At 45.8% G+C, this 24422-nt stretch overlaps 1 protein-coding gene and 1 long non-coding RNA gene across 2 annotated transcripts in view; one reads left to right on the top strand and one right to left on the bottom strand.

Moving 5' to 3' along the window:
• The first annotated feature begins 1584 nt into the window (after positions 1-1584).
• LOC121084513 lies at positions 1585-22653 on the top strand. Its single transcript, XR_005826759.1, has 3 exons — positions 1585-1596; positions 6732-6736; positions 22397-22653. It is a non-coding gene; the product is annotated as an uncharacterized LOC121084513 (long non-coding RNA).
• Positions 15877-24422, bottom strand: part of ST3GAL1 (ST3 beta-galactoside alpha-2,3-sialyltransferase 1) — an 80679-nt gene continuing 72133 nt past the window's right edge. The window contains exons 5-7 of the mRNA XM_040586045.1: positions 22650-22695; positions 20008-20127; positions 15877-18216 (exon numbers count right to left, since the gene is read on the bottom strand). Of these exons, the coding sequence (XP_040441979.1) occupies positions 18043-18216; positions 20008-20127; positions 22650-22695 (340 nt within the window). The 3' untranslated portion in view covers positions 15877-18042. The remainder of the gene's footprint in view (positions 18217-20007; positions 20128-22649; positions 22696-24422) is intronic.

Below are 24422 nucleotides of genomic sequence, written 5' to 3'. Positions count from 1 at the left end.
ACAGGCTACTTCTCTGCTGGAGGTGAGCAGAGGCTCTGGGGCAAAGACAGTACTAACCAGGAGGATGGAAGTGAGTTAGAGAGCAGCGGTAGCATTTCTGCTGGGCAAAGAGGAGTTAAATCTGGTAAGGCGTGTCATTATCAGTAGTGAGAAGAGTGGATTATGAATACACACAAAGCTTTGACACCATGAACTTTTTTAACAGTTGCTTTAAGAGCTGTATTTTGAACACACACAGAGAAAAGCAATCAAGTGCAGTGAGGACTTGGGTGGAATTGAAACACAAGAAGGAATGAGAGTGATAGGGTAGAAAGGGGCACAGAGAGATCAGCACATCCCTTGCACGGGAATAATTGCATAAGATAGTCATGCTTTATATTGCCATAATAACACACTTTTATAGATACCCAAAAACTCCATACTCAGCTGATTTTCCATTGCAGTGCCCACAGACCACATTGCTTCAGGTTACATGTGAACAGGCAGAGTTGTTGACTTGCCCACATTCACACACTTAGCAATGACAAAACTGGGACACAAAGTCCTCCCCTACAGAAAGTACCTAATTCACAAGTCACTCTACAAGAAAATTGGCTCACCTCCTTGCTCCTCTCCCAGTGAAAGGAAGCACTGGTATTGAGGAGAGGGAAGATAAACGGACCACAAAACCTCCAGAGATCACTCTGCTCCAAATGTTTCTGTGGTTCTATGTGAACAGGTGGGAAGGAAAGCACAACAGGAGATGTAGAGAGAGCATAGAAGGGATAAAGTTATACTGGGGTGTACATGGAGATGCATGGCTGCAGAACTGCACGGAAGTTGAGAACATGCCATACTAGGTGGTGGGAGTCTATACTGAAGGGGCTTTTTTTCTCTGGAAACACCTGAATTCTCTTTTCTATGTGTCAGCAAATGTGGGATACAGTTGCTTACTGATACCGTCAAAAAGTCCCATTTTTTTACCACCAAAAAGTCCCAATATGTTGAGAGAACAGTTGTATTTAATCCCCTTCCTAGTAGTTACTCATTAAATGAAGGTTAAAAAAAAAAAAAAAAAAGGTATTGCAAGGGAGGAATAAATAGTTAAACATGCAGGTGATAAACATCTGAGTTACTGATTAACTCCTGCCTTTTGTAACCCCAGCGGTTCTTAAGTTGGTTTACTAGGAGATCAAAACACAGAGCCGTGCCAAAAAGGCGTCAGCCTTTGGTAACACGTATCGCACTTTATCTCCCCTCGCAACACGGCGCGGGGCTGCGGCAGCCGGGACAGCGCTGCCCTCTGTCGAGGGGAAGGATTCAGAGTCAAAAGAAGGTAGAGAAATCCATGTAGGACAGGATGGGTGGAAATGTAACCTCTTCTTTGGTGTGTCAGCTGCCAGAAGCTGCGAGAGAAGAGCAGGGATAATTGACTTGCTGTGTGCTCTTCCTCAAGCATCTGCTCCAAGACATTCATCACAGGTGGGATGCTGGGGGGGCTGAGCCTTTGGTCTGAGAGTCTATGGCCAGGCTTATGGTCTCAGGGGAAAATCTGGGCTGGAAAGAAAGGGGGGGACTTAGACATTTCAGGAGCAGTCATAGTGAAAGCAATGCAACGTGCTTGGCAGAATGGAAAACAGGCTGATGTTCATCTGTGAATAAAAAAATGGTGATTTCAGATGTCTTCTTTGGCTTCTTCCATCTGGAGTGGCTTGTTTGCCCTCATGCACCCACCCAGCTCCATCCAGTCTGGAGTGTTGCCTCAAGCAATATTTCTCCCTCGCTGTCATTCTTCATGTTGTCACTTGTTACTGCCGCCTGTCACTTGATTAAACTGAGAACATTCGGATTGCCATCTGCAGGAACCACTGAGAAGTGAGGTGGCAATAATCACTGCAATTTGAGGTTCAGCTGTGCCTCCTCAGAAGCTGATTCTCCCTTGTGATAGCCGACCAGAGCATCCTGAGCTCTTGCAGAGATGTGAGGAGTCTCCTGAAGATGTACCTGAAGAGGGACAGCTTTGCCCTGCGGTGCAGAGGAAGTCCTTTCAAAGTTTAATAACTGTGTTTTTAACTAATATAGCTTGTGCTTAAACAAAGTTGCTCTGGCAAGGAACTGATCCTGCAACACCCTGATCTTTGCTTCACTCACAGGAGGTGAATTTGAGAGAATGAGCAGAAGTGCTCAGCACCATCAGCACAGATGGACACAGGCTCACTGGATGAGCAGAGGATCTAGTGCTGGTGGGAGCCAGGGGCCCATCAGACTGGGAGTAGGTGACAGACCATGATGGGCTGGGCCAAGGAGAGGTCTACCTGTCTCTCTGGGGAAAAAGATTGCCTTGTGAACGGAGCCTGAACGGGGTGCAAGCCTGGTTTGTGTTCTGTCTTCTGCTCAGTCTCTAATACCCCTCATTACTAATCCAAATGCAACAATAGTCATTAAAAAATACCAACTCTCCTTTGTCACCACCAGCTGTCACAGAAGGCAAAAAATGCCCATTTGCTAAGACCAGCTCATTCTGCTGCTTGACCTGCATTTGCTATGCTTAGCTTTGTTTTTTTTCTTTAACAATTTCACAGTAAGGCTTTATTTTCCAGGTCCCAAACAAACAGCAGGGTGCACGCTGAACAATAGTAAAGAGTTTGGCAGTGTGCAGGTTCCTCCTCTGTGCCAGAAAAGCTTCTCTGATGGCCCTGAGTTCCTCTTTACCCCCCTCTGCCAGAGGCTGACATCAGGGAAAGAGAAAATACAATTGAAAGCCATCAAGAATAATGTCCTGTTTATTTTCCTGCTAACAGAATTATTTTCAGGACATCTCAGAAATCAGAAATGGGAGCGAGGGGAGGGGTGGGAAAAGCAGAACAAGCACACACTGGGATTTCGTTAGTTGTTACTAGAATCAGGACCAAAATGCAGGTCACGGACAGGATAAATGAAGCTATACATATGTCATGCGTCCTTTTTCACCCTTCTGGGAGAAGACCATAAAAAGCTGGAGAGGTTTCTGTGCCAAAAGCAGGACAATATAATCTGTTAATTAACTTTGTGACCATACTCCAGTTTAGCTATTGTTGGCCCCTATAGCTGCGTGGGCAGCCATGCCAGAGCAGTGCCAGGACTGGCGTGGATTTACCGGGGTGGGGTGGGGGTGGGGGTGGGGGGGGAGGGAGGGGGTGGCAGGGAAAGGAGATTTGGGCTTCTTGTGAGCTGTGGCTGCTGCTGCATAGCTGCAGCAGTGCAGTCCCGCTCTCTTGCACCAGCTCTGGCTCTGCTTGGATGGGAATGGGAAAAAAATAAGCAGCAGTGTGGCCAGGTAGAATCAGCTTCTGGAAAAAAATATTCTTTTTTTGTTCAGTAAGACTTCTGACTTAAAACCTGCTTCTTTATCTCTTAAAAGGGAGGACCTTAGGATTCTGATCTTTCTTATCCAGCGCAGAGCAGCAGGACACATGGACTACCCAGCTTATCTCAGGACTAGTGAGGTCTGCTGGGTGTTAGCAGGGTCTTCTTGTCCAAACGCTATGTGGCTGTCAAAGATGGGTCTTCTTGTCCAAATGCTATGTGGCTGTCAAAGATGCTCAGTCGTGTCTTGCAGGCGTTTGGTCAGTCCTCAGGAGTTCCAGGGATCTCTCTGTTCTGTGCAGGCCAGAAGAAATGAAGTAGGACACCCATGTGAGAAGGTGTGGGGGAAAATCAAATGGCCTCTGCCCAGGCATGGTTTGCAAAGTAGAAATGAGAGGCCAGGTATATTGGTCTCTGGACCACTCCTGCATGGGAGGTGTACCTCTTCTGGTAACCACCATGCTGTTCCCACTGCTTTGATTGCAACTCCTATCTCTGCAATTACAACTGCTGTAAGTGGCACGGATCAATAACAAACTGATGAGCAAGAGCCTTTCCTGAGGCTACTGCATGGAACAGGGATGAGGAATGAACAGGGGGCTTTTCAGCTTTCACTTCACTACCTCCTAGCTAGCCAAGGTCAGTAACAACCCAAAATCAGGTGGAGCGAAGGGCTGACTCCGCAGGGGATGCTGCCTGCTTCCCTTTGAGCCTGGCAGCAACCCTACAGGTCTGCCAGGCTGAGATGACCACGCTAGAGATAATGGGGAAGAGAAGATATGGGGAGGGGATGGTGGACCTACCACCTCCTCCTGATGTCAGGCTGATGTTGGCCAAGGACTTAACTGGGGGTGAGGTCATGGGTAGGATAGGAGACCCGACCTTTCTCTGTCTCCCTTTCCCAGGCCAGTTCAGGGTTCTTTTACCACAGGGAAGCGTGCTATGAAATAAACAGACAATTTTCCAAGAGAAGTCTTTTCCATAGAAAAGAGTAAATAAAGCCATGAAATGACATTTCTATCCTTTAATACAGCATTGAGACACACACCTCGACTAACATTTTAACCCAGACAAGCTATTTGACTAATCTGTGCACCGTGAACTCGCTTCCCTTACCCATTCCCATTTTGGTAGGGACTGCTTTCGTGGTATCTTTTTCTTTCTACAACTGTTTTCCAGCATAAGTCACTTTCCATTGTTCCAGTCCAACCACCTAGTAGAAAAGCAAACATGCACAGGCTGTGATTTTCATCTCTCTTTCTGGTAAAGGAGAAATGCAAAACCTGGTCTCTGAGCCAAATGTGGCAGTAGATGGCCAACATCTATCTGCTCTGCAGTGGGGAGGAACGGTGGTAGTGATGGCAAAGAAGATGGAGGATGCTCTACCTGCCCCTGACAGGGTGGTCTTTCCCACTGCTCAGGAGTACATTGCTGGGATTCGGGTTTGAGCTGTCTCAGGTTGGGCCCAGACTGATAAATAAAACAAAGCACAGACTGAAACCCTGTCCCACAATTGTCCCTTCTGCTTAGCTGTTTGCACATTTGCTGGTTTTGGGGGCCACTCCCACGAGGCAACACCTGGCACATGGGTCTAAACGCAGCGAGCTGGGTGGACGTGAGCGGTGTGTATAGCACCAACGCCTGGGAAAGCTCCATGATTTTCTGTTCGCTGGCACGGACGTGGCCTGCAGTTTTAATCCAAACCCTCTGAAGAAAATGGAAAGATCACATCCTGAACTGAACTCAGGCCAACACAGGATCAGACCAACCTCACATAAGCAGCTTTAGCCTGATGTCAGTGGAGCTGTTGATATGAATTTTCAACAGCATGCTTAGTGTTGCAGGATGAGGCCTTCCTGAAAGCCACATCTGCACATCTTAGGTCTACAAATTTATAACTGTGAGCATGACACAGTCCAGTCAAGGGAAATTTTAGAAATGTGGCCTGAATAATGGTTAATGACTGACCTACAGAGCAAAGATAAGTTATTGTAGCGTGAAATTTGTTAACCCCATGCTTAAAACAATGTTGCTGTACTCTTCCTCCGCAGATGAGGATTCTTTCAAAAGGGAATGAGACTTCATAAATCATTAATTTCTCCAAGGAAAAGTTTCCCTTTGCTCCAGTGCTTTTTGCTACATTGTAAAAAGAGCTGCTTTTTATTTTCCTCCAACTTTCAGAATTCTTCCACAACTCCTGAAAATTTGGAAGGGGGAAAAGACTGGGACAACATGTAAAAAAAAATAATTAAAATTCAAGCCAAAAGGATAGGTGGACATTTGATCTGTAAATACATGTGTATGTCTATGATTCACTCTCTATATACCTATACATAAAGCGTAAGAAAATTTTGCAAATTATCTTCTCACAAATGCCATTTTTTGATTGTTCTTCATGAAACAGTGAACGTATAAAATACTTACCTAGCCTGTGTATGTTGGGGATAGGAGTAATTTTTTGTTTCAGGTTTGTGCAGCTCCTGAAGTACATTACTGGTACACTTGTGCTACAGCAACAAGGAGTCACCATGACACTATCATTTTAGTGACAACTTGTGACCCTGCTGCATGCCATGAAATGATAAGATTTTTAGGAACCTGTTGAGGTACAGCAAAATATTTGACTGGTAGACGGGTTTGGCTGGGCATATTTTTTCATGGCTACTGAGCAGATCAAAATTGTTGGTCAAGGCCCAGACCCTCCTGTGCTAAGCACTGGACAGCAGTCTGACGAAAGATGAGCTCGAAGAGTTGAATGGAAAGGATGCCAGAATATGGTGTATTTATAAATACTATATGGATGGCATTTCCATAGATCCAGAAAGTTAAATTCACAGAGAGTGAGCTCAGGTGGTGATAAAAATGGCATTTTTTTTTCTTTTTTTTTTTTTTTTTTTTCTTCTGGGATGTAATAGAAAATCCTGCTGACTGCTGTAAATTGATGTAACTTTGACCTCTGGGACAAGGAGCTGATCTACGTCGACTGAGAACATGGCCAAGTAATAACATGCTGCCTTGATCTCTGCACTAAGCAGGTTTGCAGAGCTGATGAGTTTGTTTAGGGGGTTGGTTTAGGTATTCTGTATCATTGCACAGGAGAGGAGGGTCTGAGGAGCATGGTTATCAAAGGAAGCAAATACCTGAAACACAAAGAGTTAGAGCTGTTCTGTACCAGCCAACCTTTGCTGTTGTAAGCACGATAATGTTCCTGTCCTTCCTGCAAAATACAGCCTCTCCCAAAACAGCTGGATGCCAGAGAGTCTTTGCTGATAGGTTTAAAGAAATCTTTGTCTTCTGTTCAAAACCCTGCAATGTCAGCTGGTTCAAAAAAGCCATTTCACTCCCAGAGAAGCACGCTGCCCAGACATAACCCCAGCCTTGCAAAATAACAGAAAAATTCTGCAGAGCTGCAGTTCACCAGCGATGCCTAGAAGCTTTGGCTGAAAGGTCTCTTTGAAGGTGTCTAGTCCAAGTGAGGATCTCCAGTGCTGTATCAGATCAGCAATGGCTTTGTCTAGTCAAGTCTTGACATACTCCAAGGACAGAGGTCCCATTTCTTCCCTTGACTGACCGGTACTTTCTCACTCTCCTAGTGAGAAAGACATTTTTCCTAACGTCCATGGCCGTTGTTGTTTCTACTGTCATTTGATACTATTGAAATGAACTTGTTTCAGCCATCTTCACCTCTCCTTAACACCAGGGCAAGGACATGTATTGATGCTACAAAACCGGGAGGAGCGGTCGGTACCCCAGGAGGCTGCGCTGCCATTCTGCGAGACCTGGGCAGGCTGGACAGTTGGGCAGAGAGGAACCCAGTGAAGTTCAACACAGGCCAGAGTAGGGTCCTGCCCCTGGGGAGGGACAGCCCCACGCACCAGTACAGCCTGGGGGTGACCTGCTGGGGGGCAGCTCTGCAGAGAGGGACCTGGCAGTTCTGGTAGACAATAGGTTGCCCACGGGCCAGCAGCGTGCCCGTGGGGCCAAGAAGGCCAGTGGGACCCTGGGGTGCATCAGGAGGAGCGTGGCCAGCAGGTCGAGGGAGGTTGTCCTCCCCCTCTGCTCTGCCCTGGTGAGGCCACATCTGGAGTGCTGTGTCCAGTGCTGGGCTCCCCAGTTCAGGGGAGACAGGGAACTGCTGGGGAGGGTCCGGCAGTGGGCTGCAAAGATGAGGGGGCTGGAGCATCTCCCTTCTGAGGAAAGGCTGAGAGAGCGGGGGCTGTTTAGCCTGGAGGAGACCGAGGGGGGATCTTATCAATGTCTACAAGTATCTTAAGGGTGAGTGTGAAGAGGACGGGGCCAGGATCCTTCCAGTGGTGCCCAGTGACAGGACAAAGGGCAGTGAGCACAAACTGCAGCACAAGAAGTTCCATCTGACTATGAGGAAGAACTTCTGTATCTTGAAGGTGACAGGGCACTGGAACAGGCTGCATTGTGGAGTCTCCTTCTCTGGAGACATTCAAAACCTGCCTGGACACAGCTGTGCAGCCTGCTCTAGGTGAACGTACTTTAACAAGGGGAGGACTAGATGATCTCCAGAGGTCCCTTCTAACCCTGACCATTCTGTGGTTCTGTAACATTGAGGCCAGACAGTACTTCTCAGCATCCTTATACATTGCTTGTTGTAATTGCAGCAAAGAAAGCACAGGGTTTACGTGCCGGCTAGGGACTAACTAGGACCAAGTTGTGTCCTGGGATCACCCATACTGTTCAGTCCATAATCTGTTCCCTGGCACTCCTTTAGCTCAGGGCTCCTCATCTCCTCTTAGAGAATGCCCAGGCTTAGTCTGGGCCACAGCGTGAGCCAAGGGCTGGTCCCAAAAGACAATATAAATGAAGCCATCCAGTATTTTTAAGATACAGAGGCCTAGCTGTGCAGGTATACTCCATGGTACACCTGTGCCCTCAGTCACAAGAATGGAACTTGACCTATTTTATTATATCCTATTTTTATGTGTCTATACCTACATATATAAACATCTCCCAAAACACGCCTACTCTCAAGTGCCTGCCACCAGCTCACACTTTGCACTTTCCAGCGTTGCCTTCATGCCACCTCTGGGGACACAACATAAACATTCAGCTTTGTGTCATAAGAATCCCACTTCGATTGTGCTGCTGCCATACTCTTATGTTATTTCACATACTTTTACTTAGAATATATATATATATATATATATATGGTTTAGTAATAATTATTTTTTAGGTCACAGGGCCAGTATTTGGGGCACACAAGAGATGAAGGGTTAGATGCTAAGCAGCACAAATATGGTCAGTCAGCTGGACAGAACTCATCCTCGGTGGTGTGGGTGAGACCACCTGCAGGAGATGATGTATGAGCAGCGCTGATGTAGCCACAGGAATGAATAGTGGGTTATTCATGGAGAGATGTCTAGAATTGGTGAGTTCAGCCTTACTGTGCTTTCTGTTATCATGAAGGAAGCATTGGGCAAACAGCTCAGCCTTACTCTTGGAAACGCAGGTCAGCATGGTCACCACAGTGCATCCTAGCTGCCCATAAGTGTGAGTGTCCCAGGGCAGGAGTGTTCTCAGGTACACACTCAGGAAGGAAAAGCCCCATTACAAACCTTAGCGCATCCTTTTCCTAGCTGCTCTGGAATCTTGCTACTTATGGACTATGAGTAAGGATGAGCTACCACACCACTGAAAACAACTGAAAGCTGAGCAAAGCAATAGTGGCTAGAGCATCTGCAATCCAGGGCGGTTAATTTTGCCCTGGGCTGCAGTCCTGCATCACCTGTGGTCAGTTGTGAGGATCTGGCCAATGACATGGGAGTTACTGGGCTTGGTGAAGGACCTCACACCCATCTCAGAGACGAGCAAAGAAGAATAACAAATAAAAACTCTTCAGCTTGAAATAAGTGGACTATGGAAGTGTTCAGCAGAAGAGGTGAGGTGGAACAAATGTTCACTGTACATTGTGATTTCACAGTATTGAAAACCCAGGGGCCTAATGAAGTGTTCAGATAGGGAATTTAAGACTGAAGACAGTAGCTGTTCAAATAGCACAATTTTAAACAGTGGAGCTTAGTGTCACAGGCCCAGGAGAGGGTGCAGCATCACCATGCAGTTACTCAGGCTCGGCTCAAGCATCTCCTCCCACGAGGTGGGTTGGAGGCAGCTCTGCTCCCATGTCGGGGGATGATGGGTTATGCCAGTGTGCCCCAGCCACAGCTGTCCCCAGGAGTGGCTGGGATGGGTGCGCTTTCCCCCACAGTGGACGGGTGATGGGACTTGGTGTGGTTAGGCAGCAGGGCCATCCTGGAGCCCAAGGCAGGAGCCAAAAGCCCAGGGTCCCTGCCCAGTGCTCTGCCAGGTGGACCCCACTGGCCCCCATGGGACGCTTCCCTCTGCCTCAGCTCTGGGGCACAGCTGGGGCACGGGTATACACACTGCTGGCAGTCAGCAACCAGATAGGGGTTTTGCTTTCATTGAACGCAGCTAATTAATTTGCAGCATTGATTGCTTTTGACAATATATCTGCCCCTCATTTAACATTTGGTTACTACAGCTGAGAACAAATAAATCCAAAATTACACAAGTTGATTATATTGGTAGCATAATATGCAAGTCCTGTTAGAAACAACCGAGTTGCCTTTGTGGTCCAGAAAGGACATTTGATCTACTATAACTAAAGACTTTTACATCCCCAAATAATAAAAAAAAATAAAATTGAGGGTTATCACAAAGCCGGGAGTTCCAAATATTTGTCTCTGGTAAGAGGATGAAGTTTTAGAGGAAGAAAAATTTTACTTTCTGTCCGAATCCCATCCCCCCCACCCTCACCCCCAATAACGAGCGTTTTAAAGGGTCGGTACAAAAGACAGCACACACATGACTAGGACTGTTATCCTCTTTCAAAACAGGAAAACTGCAGGGATAACAGCACTGATGCAAACCCTTGGGGTGGGAATGAAGCCTCGCAGGACTTCTGCCTTCTTGTGCTGCCCTATCCCTTTCATGGCTGGTGGGCTTCTGCATTTACCTCTCATCCAGAGGCCAAAATAGATGGATGTAGCAAATAACTCCCGAGCCTTACAGCTGTGAAGGCAGCAGTGGCAGCAGGGAACCAGCTCTGAGCCGGTGCCGTGGCACCTGCTGGCGGCGGAGCGCCGTGTGCCCCAGCAGCCCCGGGACACTCAAGGGCGCGGGGGAACAGCGCGCCCTAGTGGGGAAATCGCCGAAGTGTATGAGAAAACAGACGCACCGCGCGCTCCGTGCGGAAGCAGCCGTTCCTTTGTGTCTATCCAGTGTTCCTTGTCCCTGCCCTGTGCTTCTCCAGTCACTCGTTGCCCCTCACACCCATTAGCTCAGGGAGGGGACTCGTACCTTCCAGGCTGTCCCACATGCTGTCATGCAGCGTGGGCTGATGGCTTTTTTGGGAACTAGAACTGGGGCCTCTCCCGTCTGGCTTGCTGCGTGCGCTTGGCGTATTGCACGTTTGCCTAAGCCAGTGCGGCAGGGCCAGTTCCAAGGGTGCAGGGAGGACAGCTGGGTCAGTGACAGTGATGGCGAGGTGCCCCCTAAACACAGTAATTAGAGGGCTCCTTCCCTCTCCCTTTCACTGTCACCCAGTGGAAAACTCCGTCTCCGTTAAGGAGAACTCATTAGTGGCAAACCGAAGACACTAATCAGACATTAGTTGTAACCATTAATGAAAAAGCTAATGAGGTGCTGAGATCCCCAGCACTGACTGAAATGAGTTAATCACATCTCGCTGCTCAGAGACCCATTAATCTGCGTGCATGCTGATGTGTCCCGTTCCTTTGCTTATTATAGGAAATAAAAACATTGTTCCAGCTTCATTTACTTGTGTCTGCACGATCTCTTTGCTAAGCTGTAGAATCTAATGTAGCTGTGGGCTAGACTTGCAACTGGTGACAGGCAGCAAAGTCCCCTTGGCCCCCAAGAAGCCACCACAGAGAGGACCGTTGCTGGTGGAACGGCACACACCTTCAGGGAAGGAAGCGTCGTGCTGACCCAGGGAGGGAAGCAAACACCATGACACAGCCACATAAACCAGGGGTTTCTCATCGCCCTTGCTGTTGGTTTAGAAGATTATTCCAGTTGCTAGAGTTACAAGAATTGAACTGCCACCAGTGCTCCTGGCTGCACTTCTCCTGAAACAGCTCCTTGTTTTTTCAGTACAGATCATGTCATTTCTGCTAGTGGTGAGTAGTAACCTCACCTGATTCCAGTGCGTTATCTGTGGGATGGGTGAGTAACTGGAAACAACTAGTAACTGAGGTAGAGTAAATTTGACCTAAAGATTTATCTCAGGTGGTTTTGGTATTACTTGCTTTTAGACTTCAGGAAATGTCTTGGCACCCCTTCAATCCCTAGACTTCTTTAAGTCTCTGTTTTAGTCTGGCCAGAATGGAGTTAAATTTCTTCAGAGCAGCCCGTATAGTGCTGCTTTGGCTTGGTGGCTAAAACACGGTTGCTAACACACCAGAGTTTGGCTGTTGGTGAGCAGTGTTTGCACAGTGTCAAGGCCTTCTCTGTTCCTTGGTCTGCCCTCCCTAGTGACTCTGCTGGGGTGAGCAGGAGGTTGGGAGGGCACACAGCCCGGACATCTGACCCGTCACCAAGAGGGTTATTCCAGCCCATGTAGTGTCAATCTTAGCGATAAACTGGGATGGAGGGAGAAGGAGATGGGGGATTGTCTTCCAAGGTGGAAGTTGCTCAAACACTGGCTGGGCAATGGTCTGCTGGTGGAAGGTGGTGGGTGCCTTCACATAGCCTGGTTTTTCTTCTTCTTTTACTAATTAAACTGTATTTTGACCCACGAGTTTTCTTGCTTTTGCTTTTGCTCCATCCCACAGAGGGGACCCAGGGGGCAAGTGGCTGGGTGGGTGCTTGGCTGTTGGCCAGGGTCCAATCACAACATGTGTTGCCCAAAGCCATCACCAGCCTAATTCACTCCTGGCTCACCAACTGCAGCGGACCAAACAAATGGTTAAAATGCTAGGGTTTTTTCCACAGGTTTTCTAGAAGCTTTATTTTTATTTAGCTTGTCTTGACTTTTACTTCCGTTTATTTCTATTTCTTTACCCACCTATTCAAACCAAACCCTCAAATGACAGAACCTGTCAGCTAGCAGCAGAACTCCCTACAGCCAATTCTTTGATGTCCCCAGTGATGACGCATCGCTCACAAGTTGCTCCCATGACTCTGCCTGTGACTCCACTGCTGCAGACAGAAGCTCGGTGCCTCATCAGCGTCTTGGGGAACTTGCTTACACATACCCACCCTCTGACATCTGAACGTGAGGATGTCTTACGCAAAATCCTCCAACACTCAAAGGAGAAAGAGGAGTGGAAATCACTCTTTCCCCTGTTTTCTGTTATACAAAACCCACTCAGCCATGTGCACAGGCTGAACACATGACGTGGCTGCAAACTGGGCATGCTTCAAAGCACAGCTTAAGTATGGCCAGTCCATCCAAACACCTGGCCTCAGACTATCGGCTTGGGCTGGTGGAACAATGTGCAGCTTCTCTGGATGGTGACAGCTCCTGGGGGCCAGCCCCAGGAAATCAAGGAGGGGGAACGTAAAAATCCACATGGGGAGAAACCACCGTAAGGGGCTCCTTGATGTACCACTTGATTTGGAGGCTTGGTTGGGGCACCCTTGGAGGAACATCATGGTGCTGCAGGATGCAGCATTAGTGGCATAGGCCAGGAGGCTTTTGTTACTGATTTACTGTCTGGGTGGATGGGGAGGCAGTTGGTAGTTGCTGTGTGACTCTGGAGTCTCTGATTATGTGGAAAAAGTAACTGTTCTGGGAAATGTCCTGTCTTAGTAGGAGTGTTAATGTCACAGACACAAATTCCCATACGGACATATTTCTATTCTGCCAGCCAAAGGTTACCTTAGAAACTAAAGAGTAAAGCAACATGGTGAATTTCCTATAGGAGAAAATTAAACTGAAAACATAGAGATATACCTCTGCATAAAAGTACCTAACCTTGGAGAACTTTTCACTGTGGGAACTGCATTTTATTTCACATTGCCTGAAGATAACAAAATTTAATGAGATCTGTTCCCTGAAAGTCTGTAGGAAAGACAAGTGAAAACAGAGATTTTTAAAGGTGGCAAGGGACTCTCTTGCCTTTTCATTTGTTGAGTTTAATTGCTATCCTGAATGGGAGCCATCAAAGGTACCCATGCCACGAACTGAAACCATATTGTTCCCCTGTGGGTACTTTCTTTCTTCATTTGATGCTATAAGCAAAGTCCTTTGTCCAACTCCTGTGGTTGGTCCATCTGTCTGGTTGTTGATGTTGTCGCTGCTCCATGTCTGACTGGTCTCAGGGGGTCTTCAGATTATAATTTTATGCAAATTACTTTCCTGACAAGATCATTTCAGATCTGGAAGCTGCATTTCAGTGTGCTTCTTCTGAGTGGACATGAAACAAAATGCAAAATTATTTTCAAGAGCAAGCTGTTCCCAAGTGTCATTTTGCATGGCTGAAGATGATAAAGGAGCATACGCTTCCTATTTTCTGTGCACGGTGGCAAGTATGAAGGTACAGAGCCACTGTGACAGTCTAGTTTGACAGCCATCCCAGGTCAGCACTCCTGCTTTCTCTGTTGGTAACAACCTTGTGAGCAGCCTGGTTGTAGAAACTCTGGGCAGAAAGCAGGCTTTGGGATCTGAAGTGACCTGGAGAGGATAGCTCCGCGCAGTTCTGTGCCTCTGCTTCCCACTCGTTTTCAACAGGCGTGTTGCTGGCTGGGCTGCATCCATTAACAGTGGTTAGCATCTTACTGGTGCAGCATGTCTAGAGCCTGGGTTGAAAAGCAAAGCGTGAAAGAGCTCTGAAGAACTTGGTGCTCTGAAGATGCCCCCAGTAAGCAGCTCTTACTATGACCATCAGACCATTGCCTATATCTGAATGGGAGGGAGCTTCCTGAGGTGCCCAGTGATGACTTCTTGAGTTTCTCCCCCTAAGCAGCCAGGGTGGTTGCATTTCAATGGGCAGCTTGCATCGCTGCTAGGCCATCTACCCTACTCACTCCCTTACGCAATGAACTGAAACGGTGCACAAGGAAACTGAGCAGCTTATGAGGTCCACAGGAGTCTTCCTGTGCAAAGCCGTGGTCATGCAGATGAAATGCTGTGGCATGCCGAAGTGATACCTGATCAAAGATGTCCATTTCCTAGATGGGGTTCTTCTAAGGGACAGCCTCAGCCAATTCATGGCTGAAGTGGTTGTGTGATCACAGCAGCTAAATTAGGCCCTTAAAATAGGGACCTGGCGTGGATCCTCAGCATCTCTCCTATGAAGGCAGCCAGGTCTGACAGTCCCAGAGAACAGGTGAGCTGAATCTCTTCCCAAGTCACTGATTTCTGGGTCTGCCTTAATTTCCCTTATGTGTCACCTAGATTGAGCATAGATCTGTCAGGAGACCACAGGCATATAAGGGTTAAGTCTTTTCTCCAGAGAGGCCTAGAGCTGCCTTAAGCTGAGCAGTGAGATGCCCGCAAACTGTCCAGCAGCCTGGAGCCTGAGGGATGGGTGGGAGGAAACTGGAATAAGGCTCTTATGTGTTATTATGTGTTACTACACTGTTATGTGACAGATGAGGTTCTAGGAGACAATGGAAATATTGTGATAAGAAGAAGTGTGCACAGAGAGGAACACCTTTGATTTGATTGCAATAAAAAATTTATTTTGATTCATATCATACTGAAAAATTAAATAAATAAAATGTCAAAGAATGATTGAGTGAGACTCCCCACCATCAGAGAAAAAAATTTAAATTTATAATTGATCACTTAGTCAAAGCAAAATAGGAAGAAAATCTGGTCATAGGAGGAAAAAAGTGCTCAGGAGATTTGGCTTTGGTAAAAAACATAACACACCCAAGGAGTCCTTCGGAGACTTTGCAGTGGTGGCAAATACAGTCCAAGAGTTTGAAGCCTTGACATGTTGCTAAATGTTTTGCTTTGTTGTTCTTCTTAACAAAATAAACCCACAAAGTTTCTAGCAGGAACACAGACAGTCTTCAACATTGGCAGTGGGAATTAATTCTTCCCTCAGTATCATCTGTTGGTTTCTCCTTATTCTGAAGGCATTTGAAAGAGCAGCAAAATTGCGGAGAAACTGAGACCAAGATCTAACACAACAGTCAGTTGCCTAAAGGACTTTAGAAAAAGTTCCTCTGGAATAGAAATGTGATGGTACAGACTATCCCTTATTCTGCAGGTGGAGATGTCCACTCTCTGCTCTCCTCATACTCTGAAAAATAGACGTCAGTGGGGCACAGTTACTGCTTGCTGTTGGCAAGAAAATTAAATGGGAATTGCAGCTTCTTCCATGCTGAGGACACTAAGTCTATCCACAATAGTATGCACCATGATGTTTCATATGTGCTGGCAGAGGCAGAATATTCAGGGGAAAACGGGAAATTTAATTTGGACAGATTTGGACAGCTAAAGGAAACTTTCAGAACAACACAGGCTAGAAGATAGCTGATTTTTTTTTTACCACTTTCTGTGTTCCCAAACTGCCACCTGTTGTTAAAAAAAAAAAAAAATCAATGGGATTTGGGTACCAAACCACCATGATTTTTCTTCCAAGTCTTTCTAAAAATGACTGGAACAGCAATGAAGTATGTCTGAATTAATGACTTCTGTCTATGAGAAAAAAAAATTAAAATATTTGAAGCTCATGATGAAAAAAGTATCTCTGAAATCGAGCCACAGGGCGAAGATACCATCAGGGTCTTCCATGGAGTCTTTTTCCTCTTAAAGTTGCTTTGCTTGTATTACTGTGATATCTCACCAGAAGCATATTGATTAACAACAATTTAAACGGTGGGAATGCTTAAAACAAACAAACAAACAGATATGGTCCAGGTAGAAATGTTTCATTCTTTTACAAAGGGCACGTTGAAGACAGTAAGCCCATTGAATGTGTGACATGCAGGTGAGTTCTGCTGGCCACCACGCCAGGCAGGGCTTCTTGGCATGAGGATCATGAACAGGTCTCAGCACGATGATTTGAAAATCCTGCCCTTTCCATACAGCTGAACTGAGGGGTCATGCATGCAGAGCAAAGGGAGCTCAGGTCAATTAAAAATGAAATGAGCCATTTTTTCCTAGCCTGATCTAAAGTCCGTTGAAGTCTGTGGCAAGAACTCCATTGGCTTTACCAGAGCTGAAAACAGGTCAATATTCCATTAATCCTGTTCTCATGATCATCGGGAAGAAAAAAAACACCGTTCTCCATTCTTCACTACTTGAACTTTTTTCTTGGATTCATACTTTATCTGTCCTTGAGGATTAAATATGTTGATTCCAGAAAAAAAAAATCTGTGGATATAAAACTTCCACTGTCACTTCCCTCCTCTTGCTGCCTAGCGGTACAGACATTAGTTCACTCATTCCTCCAGAGAGGCACATAATTTTGAAGTCTGGCTTACACTGTAGGATCAGCTTGCGTAGATTGGCTCCTTGTAGGTGCTGATACAGGGCAAAAGATTCCTACTGTATTACTAGCTGATATCCCAACCCATGATATTTCTTCCATTTCAAATAGGGACCTTGTAAAGAGATACCACTTTCTAAATCTGTAAAAAAATAAGAAGAAAAGTTTCCTTGGATCTTTCGGATATTTTCCCATTAAAAAAAAAAAAAAAAGGTAAAAGCTACCTTTAAAAATTAGTCTCATTTGTGTCTGCTCAAAAGCAATACAGGAGCTGTTATTATTGGTTTTGACTACAAAAGTATACCACACGGAGGCTAAACTTTGGTTAATTTTCCCCCCTTTTATAAAAAAGTTTAATTTAGGGTTTGTCATCTTAAAAAAAAATCACATGTTGCACAATTATAAAAGGCACATATAAACGACTGAAAGCAAAAAGTCCACTTTCCATCCTTAAACAGATTAAATAAAAATGAGCATTCCAGAGTATTTTCAAAAAAAAAAAAAAAAAAGAAAGAAGTAAAAATTATATATAACCAAACAAGACAAACAAACACGTGGCTGAAAAGGCCATTTTTTTGCTGGAGTTTTCAGTATTGTTTTCTCTCTCATTATGGCTGCATAGGAAGCAATATTAAATAATATATGATCAGAGATGATTTCATCTGTATTTTCTAGATACTATCAATGCAGAATGAGGCGATGTTTGAAATATTTACTACTCCAGGCAACTTCATCCTGTTTTTCCTTAATACAGCATGAAACTAGAAGTAATAGAGGAAACAGAAGAGACAGTTCAAAAAGAACTGCAGAAGTGAATACATTTCTTTGAGGTAATCCTTACTATGATGTTCACAGCTGCCCTAGTGGGTCTCAAGTCCCAGAAGTTGTTTTCACTCTTCTCCAAGGACCTCCTGCCTTACTTGAGGAAAGAATGGACACACAAACAGCAGCTCCTGTGCCCAGGTTTCCCCTAATTGCAACAGGCAGGTCCTTCACCAGTAATTCAAGAATCAAGCCATAGAGCCTAAGAAGAGATTCATTTATTCCCACAGCTGTTTGGTAGTTCCCAGCTATCGGTAGATAGGAAATCACGTGCAGCGTGGAAGCCAGTCCTCAGCCAAGCTCCCAGCAGTGAGCATGGCAGCAGTGAGACACTCCGAACCCACGCATTCAAACCTGGCTGGTGCCCAGATCATCCTCACTGAGCTTTGTTCTGCTGCATGTTGGAAATTGCAGCCCCCACTTCTCCCTGTGGCCAGGGTCATCTGCCCTTGAAAAAATTTATTTTTTCAATGGAGGCAAGAGTCAACGTTACGTTGAATTCAAAATCTCCATCGTGGACACCTGTCTTCCGGAAAGCCCCAGCTGAAGCGTTGTTTTCCCAGTAATGATGCCAGTGTCCTTTGCTGTCTGCTCCAAACCCGTACACGTTCACCTAGGAAGTGAGAGTGAACTAGTGTTACGGCCCAGAAAGCAATTGGTCTTAATCTAAAATGTTGAAGAAACTCTCTCGATTCTCAGTTTATCTATAAGCAGTGGCACTTGAGGACCTCGGTGGTGTGCCAAGCTGTTCTGCACGAGATAATGCAACCGCAGAATAACAGCCCAAGGCCTGCTCAAGAAACATTACATCCTAAGCTATGCTGAGAGCACCGCCAGACCTGAAAAAGAAATTTCTATCCGTGAATTCTTGTTCAGCAATATGAAAAACACATTCCTGTCCCCTAAGCATGATGTTTGACCTCAGAAGGTCAGTGGCTTGGGATGAGTATCTCTCTTCAGCTGATCAAGGCCACAGAGAGTGGGAAAAATTTGGTTTTGCTCCTAGTCTTCCAAATGATAACCCGTATCGATCCCCACATATATGACATTTGCAGTCCTTTCAGAGGCAGATGGATATCATGTTCTTCGTGTGTGCATGCCTACAGCCTTTCCTCTCCCAAAGGCTCGTTCATCGATGCCAATGCCTATCTTCTCTGATGGTAGAAGCCCAAACATCACAGCTGATTTATTTAAACTGAGTGGCAATATGGCTGAGTTTGAATGGGTCATTGCCCACAAAACAAGCACCCTAAGTCACCCAAACCTGGACCCACCAAAATATGAGTTGTTTAAAATTATTTTTGGCAATGTCAGAGCCTTGCTTATTGCCTGCTTAGCAGACCTGCCTGTCCTATCTGCCTTGACTATGGAACGGTTTCTGCCAGCATAATTAGGAATATTTCCATCAGCTTTCCAAGCAACACAGGCCTAGGTGACAAAAGCTCTCTTTCATCAGCAGATCTGTGTCCAGGCCAGGGCTTTTGTCAGCATAATGATTTTTATCCCCCATGCTGACAGTCCCACGGTTGCAGGATTCTGTAGAGTGACTTGGCCTTACACTAACTAGCTAAGTCCCCAGTCACCTAGGTGCCCCTCATATCACCCAAGCCCGGGAATTTCCTCAAGTGCAGGAGCAGAGACATTTACCATAATTTACTGTATAAACCCACAATCTTGGGTTGGAAAATACTGCATTTCCCAATTCAGCTTATGTAAGAGTTGGTGATCTAAGTTCTTCAGGTGGGATTATGTTTAAGATTTAGATATCCAAGTGGAGGCACCTGAGCATCCATTACAGTCAGTGGCAACTCAGGCAGCACAGACACTGGAAAACAGCTCCCCTGATGTCCTGCCAGGAGGTTTGCTGTCTGAATCGGCCTCTGGGCTCCACTGATGAGACAGATAAGACCTCAATGCAGTTGCCCAAATGTAAGCGTCATTTTCAGTGTCCTTGAGTACTCAGTACAGGCAGGTGTCACACAAGGCCAAGACATTCACGTTTTTCTGACTGTGGCAGCTGGAGGCAGGGGGCAGGCTCAGGGGGCTCTTGGTGCCATAACAGCGAGACAAAATCTAACTGGGACTTCCACTAACAAGACGGGCACAGACACCATCCATATTCAGACGTCTTTTGATATCAAGTGGAATGCCACTATTTATGTTTAATTGTATTCCTCTGGAATGCATCTTAAACCCTACCACTTGCTGACATGAAAAAAGTCCATCACTGCCAGCTGAGCATATCTGCATGACTGAGGAGCCTGTACCTGTTTGAAAAGCAAACGGCAGAGACAGTGGAGAGGGGGAAATAAAGGGCGAGTGAGAGGCCAGGGCATATTCCTGGCACTTCTGTGCGAAATGTCCTGATTTTTTATCCATATATGTAACCACAGCCAGACTTTACCTCGTCGCATACGTGGAGTGCAAACACCAAAGACAGAAGGCCTGTGGAGGGGTATCTCCCATGATGCTGGAGCCAGTTTTCATAGACATATTTCATAAAAGCTGGATTATAAACCAGGATCTAAGCAAAATCAGAGAAAGACTCATTAGTGAAATACCCTGGAAAAAAACAATGGTAGCGTGTTATCGCTAAAGAACACCGGCGTGGGGGAGGGGGGAGAAAGGAATAACAGCTATTCCCTGAGGGCAGGTGAAAGGGAAAAATGAGGTCCCGTACCTAAAGTGCATTCAGGAATGTTACCCATGTGTAATTACACGTGCATAATCCTCCATTGCTCTTGATACACTACCTGCTCACACTAACGTAAATCCTAGGTGACGCCTACTGGAACCAGTGGGTATGAAATGGCACAAGTGAGAAGAAAATTGGGCATTCAGCTCTTCCTGTGGCGTCCTGCTGAGAGAGCAGGCTGTGGGGAGCTGGAGGCCTGGGCAAGGCAAGAGTAAGATGCCATGGCAGATTTCATAGCACCATAGAATCATTTAGGTTGGAAAAGACCCTTAAGATCATTGAGGTCGACTGTAATTTGGATGGGAACGTAGGAGCAACCACATCTTCTGCAAAATACGCCAACCGTGTTTGGTACGCCTATAGGTACAGGTCTAAGGAGACCAGGGGTCAGGTGTACACTGTCAGGAAGCCTGTCAGGTTTCATCAGCTGCATTTCTCCCGTTTCTCAAACATGCTGTTTTTCTGTGCTTTTTTTACAAGACATAAATTTCACTTGGTTATCTCCAGGGGAAATTAAGAGGCAATCTAATGGAGTCAGAGCACTTAAGATCAGGCCTGAGTGTACAGTAAATCCAGAGTGGTAGGAGCCCTTGGTTTCAGCCCCCTCCCCTGAATGAAGCAAAGAGAGGCTTTTCCCTCCATGCTGCGTTTGTAATTAGAGTGACAGTGTTCCAGTGCTATCTGGTTAGCTGCAGGGATTTTCCTTTTTACAAAGCCAGAGGTTAATTGCTGCTATTGTATCGGTGTGTGATCACGCCTCTCAGGGTGTTGGGCATTGCATGGTGTGGGAAGCAATACAAGCTTCTCATTGACCTGCTGGGGAAGCTGCTGCATCACGCCGGTCGGTCGTACCCTGGGCTGGTGCTACTCAACTGTGACATAAGTTTTTTAACAACCTGCCCTAGTGCTTCTCACAAGGGTTTGCAGAGGTTATTGTGTTCCTCGCCACAGGCAGGGATGAGCCAAGTGATTATTTCATGCCCCCTAGAGTTCCATGGTTTGAAGCACAGGGATATAAACTGACGCTGGTTAAAGGTCTCACCTGAAGCCTTAGGCAAAACCTGGTCTCCAGGATGAAGGCACGTGCTTGAATCTGTAATTTTAATACTCTGGGGCTAAGGCCATTTTTTACCGGCCCTTGAGACATTAGGAGCCTCAGCTCCTTTGAAAATGAGCCTCTCCAAAGGCTGAGAGAATGAGACTTTTATTTTGCTGGTAGATCTGTGGAAGAGGAAATCATTTTCCTCTCCCTACGTAGCCTGCCTTGGTTAAGTCCTCAAACCATGCAGCTACAGCAACAAAAGTTTTTGCATGGTGGCTACAGGTCCAACACGGGAATGACCCTTCTGCCCCGTGGAAAATCCTGCCTCCAGCAGTAGGGCATCTATTCAACTGCAGCAGGCTTGGGCAATGAGTCCGTGTGCGTGGGATGGACTCTCTTCTGATCACTCTAGGGTGGGCACCAGGTTGGTCCATGCTTCCTCAGTGTTTTCAGAGAAGTGAAGTCCCCTGACTGTTGCTTTCTGCACATCCACACTATGAAATAAAATGTGTCAGACGTGTCTCGTTAGACTTGAGGCAAGTGGCATGGCACAGATCCTGTCCACATTGCTCAGTTCTGTCCCTGTGCAAAACAGGGTCTGTTCCCTGGACTGTGCTGTCCCCCAAACCTTGCTTGAACATTGCCTAGGAGAGCGTTAATACACCTGGGACAAAACCAGCATGAACTTGGCCTGAGCCCAGTCTCCAAGCATGTTTAATTGGGTACAGATATTTATTACAGCTGTGGGCTAACAGCCTTCCCCACGAGCCATTGACACCACCATGAATTCTTCACTGACTTGAAAACACACAGCTTTATTTGTTCAGAGTTCACTTAGCTCCTTATTACAAGGAACTGATGCAGGAGTGAGAAACATCTTTGGTGTTCAAATAGTCAAATGATTTGAAAAAAAAAACAACTCCGGAGGCTCTCCACAGCTCAAGGTGTTATTACATACCAATGACTGCAGTGGGTGGGAAGAGAGCAATTGCTGTGGAGGGAGAGCACCTGGCCAACAGTGCACCCTTAAATCTCCCTGAGCAGTACCAGAGGAAGAAACAGCGGTAATGCAATGGCGCAGTCACAGGAGCAGGCTCTTTCTAACCTCAGTTATCTAGCGGTTGATCTATGGCCTGAACGGCACACAGGAGCTAAACCTTCAGCTTATCTGAGCCTTGTACAGTATGTGTGTTTTGGTTGCAGTTTTTATGAATGTCAAGGGGTTCCTTGGATACTTGCAGTCTCACAAAGAACGCAAAAGACCTAGAAGTGGATTAGCAGAACAAATTCAGAAACCAGCATTACTCACCTTTTCTTTTTTGACTTTGATTTTCCGTGGAACTGGAACGTACGTGCTGTTAAAAGGAAAAAAAACACCACAAAACCAACAACTAAACAAAAACCACGAAAATTAATAAAAGCCCAAGATATTAACATTTTCATGTATTTCCAAAGAAAGAAATAATATTTTTCATATACAGTAATAAATTCAAATTATTGGAAAGTAATAAATGCAAGAAGTTTTTGGAAAATGAGGCTGCAATTAAGTAATACAGCATGAAAACCTAGCTGTCATTGAAGCAAGTTCATAGGAAGCCGTGAGATTCTAAAATTTTACAAGTTAATTACTGACAATAGGACACAACAGATGTAGTTGACAATATTGACAGTAGAGTCAATATTACGTGGAGCCTATGACTTCTAATCCTTGGATCATGACTGTTGCAGTCTTTGCACTTTGGCGGCAGGAAGGGCTTTCTGTTTAACTTCATGGCAGAAAAACCTTCTCCCAACAGGGTGAGACTTTTCCCCTCCTAATATTCGTAGCTACTGCATGATTTTCAGGGTAGGTGGTAGCAGAGTTCATAAGTTCTGTGCTTGTGTGTAACTTGGGCATTCCCAATACACAGCTCCTCAGCAGCAAGCCATTCCCCTCCTCCCCAGGGGGATGCTGAAGGCTTCCTACAGTTCCCAGCATAAAACTTCCATGTCATACCTTATGACTGGGTCAAAATCACGAGTCATGTCTTGAAAACAAAAAAATCTTTTCTTCCCCATGTCTCATGCATAGTGATTGCTGGCATTGCACAGATCATCATGAGTGCTGTAAAAAAAATATCTCCCTGGGTTTGTTTCAAGTGAAAAAACTCTGGTGAACTGGCCTCATAATTGGAACATATCCCAAAATATACCCTGCAAACTTTTGGATGGTTGTGGTAAATCGCCAAAGCCTTCCATTACCTCAATCTAAATGTTTTCACTTGATTTTTGTTAACAGTAAGGTTCCTGTCATTAAGGCTTTGTTTCTTTTTGAACCATGGATCATCAGCACTTTGAAACATTAGTCTCAGTCTTCCCAAACCAGTGATGACCTGGCAATGTCCTCATCTCCGTATGTACTTCTGGGCATCCCTGACCTGTGATACCTGCTCTGGGCTGGATGCAGTGGGAGAGGTGTCTGGTGGGCTCCAGACCTCCTGAGATGTGAGACAAGGTGTTAATGGGGAAAAGGGCACCCATGCAGACTTTTTAATCTGCTGTCAGCAAATCTGCACTTGGATCTGCTTCCCACACCTGACCTTGATCAGCTAAGTCAGCAGAAGTAGGCTTTGTGATCCCATGTGAACCCATGTCCTTTTTGTGGTTATGAAGACAAAAAAGGGCTTCTTTGCTAGTAAAATTTCCTCATTATTATATAAGAAATAGCCAACATTTTCCAAAAAGGTGATGTGGAGGAAACAAGACAGGATAGCTAGGTACAGTAGAAGACCAAAGACAACAGTATGCAATGTTCAAGACAGTATTTGCAGACAGCTCTGATCCAACCAGGAGTCTACTGTGGTTCTTGTCAGATGACACGTTAGTCATTTTAATCATGGGACATCTCATTTTTTCGGAAGCAATATCCAAGCCCTGCTGTCACTTGGCTGCAGAATTTCATATAACCACATGGAAAGTATCGGCACGCTGATTAAGACCAAATGGAGACCTATGCTGTTATAGTCATGTAAAACCTGGGCTGCATAGCAGCAAGGGAGCCAGTAAGTACCACACAGGAGCGGGACAGAGTGAAGCCTATGAT

Source organism: Falco naumanni, chromosome 3 (genome assembly GCF_017639655.2).
Source record: "Falco naumanni isolate bFalNau1 chromosome 3, bFalNau1.pat, whole genome shotgun sequence".
NCBI lineage: Eukaryota > Metazoa > Chordata > Aves > Falconiformes > Falconidae > Falco > Falco naumanni.
This window is presented reverse-complemented; position numbering and strand designations above follow the sequence as displayed.